This window comes from Branchiostoma floridae, chromosome 3, assembly GCF_000003815.2.
Source record: "Branchiostoma floridae strain S238N-H82 chromosome 3, Bfl_VNyyK, whole genome shotgun sequence".
In the NCBI taxonomy this organism is placed as follows: domain Eukaryota; kingdom Metazoa; phylum Chordata; class Leptocardii; order Amphioxiformes; family Branchiostomatidae; genus Branchiostoma; species Branchiostoma floridae.
Genome location: NC_049981.1, coordinates 30,391,325 through 30,400,363, shown reverse-complemented (window position 1 = coordinate 30,400,363; position 9,039 = coordinate 30,391,325). Strand labels below are relative to the sequence as shown.

Genomic DNA, 9,039 nt, shown 5'->3' with positions numbered 1-9,039 from the left:
TCAAATATTACATGTAAGCAACAGTTTTTAGAAGGGCTTCTGATTTTGCGTTTTTCTGTGGTGGACACGATCGCGAGTCAGAAGAGGTCAGTGCCCTGTGACCTGCCGTCATGGCGGAGGCGGGATCAGACAACCGTTTTGAAACGGGAACTCTGACAGAAAACGTCGTATCTGGCAACATTTCAAAGGTTCTATCTCACTATCTACAGTCCCCTGAACGGCAAGGCTCGTACGTGATGGGTTATGTTGACGGGAAGGCGCAGCTAGACGCCTTTTTGGAGGATTTTGACCGAGCTGGGTGTACCGGTTTTCCTCTCAGGTCGTCCACATCGCGAGCCAAGTACGAGTCCAGACCCAAACCTGGTGCCAGCACGGGAGGAAGGTTGCCGCGTTATGCAGGGGAAGGTGTAGCAACTTGTCACTATTTTACCTTACGAACTTAGGTATTGTAACCTCCGTAAACAAGGAGCGGAGGTATTGTTTTAGGCCTGTGTGTCTGTTGATAACGTTTAGTTAGTGGTGTGTGTCTCCGCAAATCTCACAGACTGACAGAGATTAGAACGCATGTGCGATGACAAGAATTCTAGGAAAAAAGTCAAAGGTAAAGGCCCCGAAAAAGAAAATAAACCCTGTCCGGACATTGTTATGCAAATCAGAAGAATTCAAGAGTTTTCGTCTATGGGGCCTTTACCTTTGACATATTACTTTGACAATGACAATGACAATGATCTTTATTGAATATTACCGAAATGCAGAAACTTAAGCGGTGGTTTAATGTTCGTGGTTTTCGCAGCGGCCACTTCACTGTGAATTTAAAATCACCACGAACATTTTTCCATAACAGTAAGAGACTGCAGTGCATGGTGCTACCGCGAAATTAAAACCACCACAAAAAGTCCATTTTCCCGCTACCGCGAAATTAAATCTCCACGAACTTAAATGCATTTATAGTACCTAGAATTCCTGCGTTCTGATCTCTGTGAAAGGGCTTATAGTTATAAGGCCTTTCACACATTCGACTTCGCAGACTTCATTTTTCCTATTCTGCTTTAGTTTAGGACCCTTCAATTGTGGTAATGCTGTATTGGGAATACTGCAAACACATACAGAAGCTAACTGTGTATTTAACTAAGTAATCTAATTAGATTCTAAATTAAAGAGTGTTTGTTTATGACCCGTTCTCAGAACGTATCGTGTGGTCGTCCAACTCTGGGAAGGTTCCCATCCCCGACACAGACACGCCTTTCATCATGTCAGGAACCAGGCATCACCACTGTATGTTCATCAGTGATAGGAAAAATCCGCTGGTAGGTGTTACATTTACAGTAACAGACTTTACAGACTTCAAACAGGGCTGGCTTTTATTTCATGGATGGGGGTCAAACCCCCATTCCATGCAAACTGAATCATGTGAATCTACTGGTATTAATTTGATGCTGCATTTAGCCCACATGGGCTGGAACATGCAAATAAAGACCATTACTAATGAAGCTTACAATTAATTTTTTGGCAATTAATGTCAAAAGTACTTTTAACAATGTATGAGTTGCAGTTAATTTAGGTCTACAATTTGCTTATCTTCAGAAGTTCTATATATACTAGTAAGTACATTGTATATATTGATAATAGTACAAGTACATGTTAAAACAATGCATATTGTATGGTGTGTTTTACAAGACTGATTCTATTCAACCAGTTGAACAAAAGGAGTGGAAGGGCCACTTTTGGAAGATCTGTGTGCAAAGCGGAGATTCATGTTCGAGAGATCCGCGTTTTCCTTGACTACGCTGCTACGGATTACGGCCCCTCGCCATCATCCAATCAGAAGGCAGCCTTACGTAAAAGGTGCGTGAATCGTCTGACATCTGATTTGAGATGCGGAAAAGCTTCGCCTCCTGTTTTAAGGTATCACATCAGAGTTCCGCTACCGGAGGCCCACTCGGACCACCCTCTCGGAGAGGCAGCAGGGAGCGTCCAAAAAGTCCATCCCGCACTCATCTCGAAAATCGGGCAGCTGGTTCAAGCGGGTATCAGCGACTTCCGCGATGTACAACAGTACCTGAAAGCTTGCACGGAAGAGCTGTTGGAAAATGCCATCGTACGACCATACCCCACCGACCGCAGGTATCACCCGCTCATGAAAGATATTCAGAACCACGTTTGGAGGTTCAAGTTCAAACTAAAAGAAGATCAGGCTAGAATCATCGACCTAGAAGAGCACGACTACCTTGGGTCTATGGACGATTTTCCAATGGCCGACCCGAGAGATTCCGTAACACTAAGTAGTATGTCTACACAACCTCTTGTTGGAGGTGGACTTCATCCTAGCCTGGGGTATGATGATGAAATGGAGGACATAAGTGACGAAGAACCCTGCTCTAGGTCTAACGTAGCCTCCAGTTTCTTACAGCAGCACACGATCCAGACTGGAAACCCTGTGGCAATAGATTGTGTGTTGGGTGACGGCTCCACCATCCCATACATGCTGACTCCAGTGGAGATGGTATCGGTAGGCAGTGAGACAGAGATTAGCACCGCTGGTGTGCAGAGACAACTTGGTACCACACCAATGCTCAATAACTCCTTTCTAGATGATGATGTTGAATACTGGCAGAAAGCAGCTATGGCAGAGATAGAGAGATTACAAGCTCTGACGTCCCTCTGCACAAATGCTGCAAGATTAAAGGAGGTTTCAGAAAGAGTTAATCAGATGTGGTTGTCTCTCAAGAAGGAGGTTCTTCCAAACGATTGAATGTAGAAAATTGCAGCTTAAATCTGAATGCTACTTAGTAGATGCTTGGCTCTAAAGCTGAGATAAAGACAGAAAAATACATTCACAAGGAAGCATGTGTAAGAGCGTGTCAGTAAGGCACAATTGGTTCTAATCTGATGTAGTGTCCTTACCTCACTTCACTCAATCAGGTAAAAATGAATACCTATTAAACTGGTTAGGAACATTCCTCGGATAGGACTTTAGATAAAGGTCCCGTGTTTGAGGAGAGCCACACCTCGAGCAGGTAAAAGAGCCCACTGCCCACCACAGGTATCAAAAAGAGTAGGGATCCTTCCTGGTGTGAGTGGATCAAATAAATCTGTTCAGATATACAGCTTGTAGTTGCACTCCTGTAATTATATAAACTTGGTGCCTTGAGGATATTTACCAGGTATGCACTACAAACAAATGTAATAGATATGTTGCCTATTTGCTAATCAGAAATGTAAAACCTACGATGTACAATTATGTTCATGATCAATAAATGTCACATCAATAAGACAGATATTTTGTGCTAAGGACTGAAGTACATTGAGCAATGGGGAAAGGGTATTGGTATTTATCCAGACTATTACATATACATTTGTAGATATGTTACCTTACTTGCCATATCATAGTGAACCAGCTGGTAGGCTTTGAAGGCTGAAGAATTTTGAAGCCAAAAGCCCATATCTTACACTTAAGAATCTGATCGGGCCTGATACAGTGGAGAAGTCCTGACCGGATGCACAATAGAGAATACTGGAAGCCGAAGTTTGTGTACTCTTGTTCAACTCTAGGGTAAAGAACATGTATGTATGTATTAGATATCAATCACACAAAGAGTATTGCATGCAAAGATCATTAGATTCATAAGAATAGACCCCTGGAATAAGAGTGACGAGTTCCACAGTGGAAGAGAGCCCCCTACCTTGTCAAGTCTTAACTGCAGATTGACCTAGCCTAGAGCAGTCCCTGAATTTAGACCAGGCACATACAATCATCATTTCTCAGCAGTATGTAGACTTCTAGGGATAGTATTCCACCAAATGGACAAGACCTGTCATACGTTTTCCTTTCCAGTTGTAGACTGCTTTTACATTATGTGTCCTTGTATATTGTGATCAAATCTACACAATGCACACCTCATGGCCAGCTGTTGCAGGAATGCCCCTCTGACGCAACAGCTTGTCCACTTACACTAATCAAAGAGCTTTCCTTGCACTAATACAAATGTACATGTTTTCAACTATCCATAAATATTCTGGTGCAGACCTTAACCCGTCCAAGGTCCATGGCCTGTTTTTGATATTCCCATGCTACGCCTCCTTATTTTACCCCAATATATCCTCATTAGGATCATGAGACGTTGACAGTTCGTTAACCATTTACCTAAGCCATACCGCTAAGTGCACGTTAGAGTACCGTTTATGGACCATGTGCTCGAGGTAATCGTTTATACCGTAACATACCACGGTGGTGTTTCTAGGATTGCCGTAGCGATGTTTCCCCTTGTAAGTGTACCATGTCACGAATCGTTTGACAACTAACGCTACTCCGTGTGTATTTTTCTGTCTGACACGTTTTAAATTTTGTCACACTGGTTGCGTGAACGTAGCCCTTAGCAACTCAAAGCGTTACGATTCGAATGTTTACTTCTCTCATGACCTGCGCAGTTTCAAACACTTCCAAACGTTTGGACTCCCCTTGAGAACGTTGCTGCATGATTACATGTACTTTGCGAGCACTTTCATCTCATCTCTGTTGTTTCGACGCTTCGCTGGTTCGTTTTCATTTAGGACTGTCGCATCGATTCTGTAGACTAATCAAAAACGTGGCGGACGACTGTTAAATGCCCCGCATGCATGCACGCGCTGACACGCCACCAGGACCTACGGCTTTGAATGAGCGTCAGATTGAGCCATGCAGACGGCACCTGTACCTGTACATACGTACCGAGCCCGCCATGTTTGACGAGCGGTGACCTGGGAGGAATATACGTCTGTATTTATCTCCACATGAAAGGTGCTGCATCACTGTCGCGCGTGTAGGATGATCACAAGGCGTCGATGCGGCGCTGGGATTATTACCTAACCTAGCATCACCGACTAGCGGAGCGCACGGACATCGGTGAAGGGAAAAGGTACAACTCGTCGTACAACAGCGGAGACGGACATGGAGGATCCGATGGTTTCCGTCAGGGAGCAGTCAAAGCTGATGTCTCGTGAAGTGGCGTCGGCGGGGCGGTAAGTGAACTTAAACAACGTTCATCACTGGCCTCCTTCGCAGACAGTCTCTAGGAGTACCGCTCGGTGTTTATTTTTAGGGGAGCGCTGATTCGGAAACGAGCCTTAGATTAGAGAACCTTCCCCATGCTGAAAATTATGCGAATCATCGCTCAACCTAAAAGTAAACACTGGCGGTCCCAGGCGACCTGCTATGGAATGGAGGCTAGTTCATTACCATAGTTACCTGTACCCTCCAAGCAGAGGTTAGGCTCCGGCAGTGTTTTACGTTTTTTTTAAAGCATTTTTTATCGGGCTTTCTATTTTGTATCGTTTTTATATGTCGCGACCGGAAAAACAGTCGGAACCTAACCCTATTCTTGGAGAGTAAATTATGCTGTAGTGAGAGGCAAGGTCACGCAGTCGCTAGCAAAGCTGGTGCACACCGGGTGTTTCCCCCTCCCCTCGCGCGCGTATTTCGCAAATTATCTTCGCTTAAGGTGGGTTCACACGTACGTATATATTCAAATCCGTATGAGCTCCGTATGGAAATCTTACCCTCTAACAGGCCGCTGGAAAAATAGTAGAAATTGGACAAATATAAATGCATAAGATGGCAAAGGAGTTAGCTGGCCGAGGAGAACTTGGTTTGCGACCCAGCTAACTCGTGTGCCATATTGTCTGTCTATACCTGTCCAAACTCTACTATGTTTCCAGCTACCCGTGGAGCCTGGTAAATGCTACGAATTCCACATGTACCTCATATGGACTTGAGTTTATACGCACGTGTGAACCTGGTTTTAGGTGCTATCGAGCTGAAAGGGTTCGCTTTAACCATCCGTAGAGTCAAGTTCGCGTCCTCGTTATATAAACCCTCCCTTCAAGAGGTATTTGAGGGAACAAACTAATCTCCAGGCAGATTTACCAGTGGTATGAGATACTATCAAAGATGGCTAAGTATAACTGGCCAAAGGGAGCCATCAGCTACTGGGTAGCCAAACACACTCGTAGGCTGGCTTCACTTTGGCGGCTTTTGATACATGTGCTAAATGCATTTAAGTTCGCGGGGATTTAATTTCGCGGCAGCGGGAAAATGGACTTTTCGCGGTGGTTTTAATTTCGCGGTAGCACCATGCACTGTAGTCTCTTACTGTTATGGAAAAATGTTCGCGGTGGTTTTAAATTCGCGGTGAAGCGGCCGCCGCGAAAACCGTGAACATTAATCTACCGCGAACATTTTTGCATTTACAGTATCTTATGCTACCGTAGGATCTTCCTGGGGATTTGGAACAAACCGTTGCGCCAGCTATTGGGGATATCGCGGTTAAATCGTTAGTGCAGTCATAACAAACAGCGGAGAGCTTTACGATAATCAAGTTGCGTCTTTCCGCTACATTGGCTGCCATTACTCTCCCATCTGCATGGTCCTTGCGCAGATATCTTCATCTTGTTACAAAAATCGATTTTCCTTGAAGGAGTTTGTGTTAGAGCGCCGAGCTTCAAAGGAGGCGAAAATTAGGTACAGCTCTTTCTTCCCAGCTGGCGCCCCGCGGGAGAACGAATGAACACAGGCGGTGTAGAAATTAATACTGCTCTATTTCAGGTGAGCTGATGATGATAACAAGGATGTCCATGATGTGGCTCAGCTGGTAGCAGTCTCTCAGCTGAGCTCTTCGCTCTTATTAGTTGGCATGGCTTAGGTCACATTTCAAAACTGGCCCGGCCGGGATGTTTAAAGGAACGAAGAATTAAGATGTATACCTAGAAATATAGACACATTGTGCCCACGGATCTTATGTTGACATTTTGTGTATTTTGATGTCCTTTATGTCATTTGTTTCCCTCCCGAAAGCTGCACGGCCGGGCCCTGGTTTGGAGATGTGACCTAAGGCTAACTGGGACATCCCGGTTCAATCCCGAGGAGGAGCTCTCGGTTGGGTTTGCACCCGTCTTTCGGAAGGGACGTAAAATGTGCCTCCCGTGTTTCAGGAGGTGCGTCAAGCACGTTAAAGGGGAAGTGCTAGCAAAATCCGCTCAGGCTTTTTTTTTTTTTTTCAAAATTACCACGCCACACGAATATGACGCTCTTCTCTCCTGATCATGTATACTGGAAACCCCAAAGCGGTGTTGGTATACCGGAAACCCCAAAGCGGTGCCGGGCAATTATTTGAAAGGGGCAGAAATTTGCCTCGACACCGGACGAGCTACACGACGACAGCACTACCTGATTCATGTCAGCCTGTCGGTCCTGCTGCCAAAAATAGACGTCTGTTTTGGTAACCTGCCCGCCGCACGTCGTGTGTGACATTCTGGCTACCGCAAAGTTTACTGGACCGGCCACGTTTGATGGATCTGGTGTAAAAAGGATGAACAAACCGTAAACTATAGTCGAACACTTCCGAAAATGATTCCATCAGGTTGGTTGAGCATAGGATATTGGAGTTTCTGCATCACCCAGTACACATCATTCCCTTCGATGCATTCATACTCTTCACACACACAATGAAACACCAACACAAGTGTTAGGATGGGCACGAGTGCATGGAGCGTATAGCTATAGGATATTGGACTTTTCCTCTTGCACCACCAGTGATGCCTGTCTCCTGCTGACGTTATGATGTCTATCACACATCTTCCTCAGAGCTTCTGACCGGAGTGCTGCTGCTCGCCGCTATACGTAGCCAATCTAGGTGACGCTTTCGCCGCGAGAACATAATCCCAAAGGTGGTTGAAAATGGTTACTGGTGCTTGTTCATATATAATGGTGGGTCCGCACCTGCGTATATATTCAAGTCCGTATGAGGTCCGTATGGAAATCTTAGCCTCTACCAGGCTCCACAAGTCGATGAAAAAAATAGAAATTAGACAAAGATACTGTATAAGAAGATAACATGCTAGACGAGTTAGTTGGGTCGCATTCCATACTCCTCTGTCAGCTAGCTACTCTGGCATGCTATGCGTCTGTAAATTGTACTATTTGCACAATGTACGCACGTATGAATCCACTCTAAGGAATTTACAAACCGTAAACTAAAGAAAACACTAGTGTAACAGTGCACTCATTGACTCCAACTTCACTATGATTCGTCTTAACATCCACATTTCTCCACGGGTGTTTTCCATTTAGTAGCGTTAACCCTTATCAGTTTCATATCTGCCTACGAATTTGGAGTCTTGCAACCCCCACATCGTACATACACAACCATGCAATCTCCTCACTTTTATGTTAATTGGTTGCTAGTGTGAGTTTAAGGTCAAAGTATATAGTCCAACGGCGTATAGATTGTACTTTAAAAGGTGGCAAATCTATAGTCTTACATCCCCTCCTAAATCTTATTCAATTTATCGTAAACATACGACCATAAAACTCCTCCTCTCTTTGGCTGGTTAATTGGCTGCTAGCGTGAGTTTAGGGTCAAAGTATATTTTCCAACGACATATGGATTGTTCTTTAAAAGATGATAACGCTTTGGTGAAACCTATAGTCTTACAGCCCCTCATGAATCTTATTCAATATACTATATAGCCCAATATAGCACAGTTTATCGTAAATATACGACCATAAAACTGTTCCTCTCTTTGATGTTGATTGGTTGCTAGTGTGAGTTTAACTTTAAGGTGAAAGTATGTAGTCCAACGGCAAAAAATGATAACGCTTTGACAAATTTCCAGTCTTACAACCCCTCATGAATCTTATTCAACTTATCGTAAACATATGACCATAGAACTCCTCCTGTCTTTGATGTTGATTGGCTGCTAGTGTGAGTTCAGGGCTAAGGTATATAGTCCAACGGCATATGGATTGTTGTTTGAAAAATACATGATAACGCTTTGGCAACTTAATAGTCTTACGGCCCCTCATTAATCTTATATTTATCGTAAACATACGACCATAAAACTACTGTTCTTCTCTTTGATGTTGGTTGGTTGCTAGTGTGAATTTAAGGCCGAAGTACATAGTCCATTTCCAAAAATAACTTCCTTATAACAGCTCATAATTGCTAAGAAGAAACGATGTATTTCCTGCATCCTGTCACGGGCCCAGTCGGAACCATTAAGACG

At 44.1% G+C, this 9,039-nt stretch overlaps 1 protein-coding gene across 1 annotated transcript; it reads left to right on the top strand.

Moving 5' to 3' along the window:
* Positions 1-71: 71 nt before the first annotated feature.
* On the top strand, positions 72-4,030 carry LOC118411472. Its single transcript, XM_035813752.1, has 3 exons — positions 72-405; positions 1,186-1,307; positions 1,697-4,030. Exons 1-3 carry the CDS (start codon positions 111-113, stop codon positions 2,750-2,752), a joined length of 1,473 nt encoding a protein of 490 aa, XP_035669645.1. The 5' UTR covers positions 72-110; the 3' UTR covers positions 2,753-4,030.
* Positions 4,031-9,039: the final 5,009 nt, after the last annotated feature.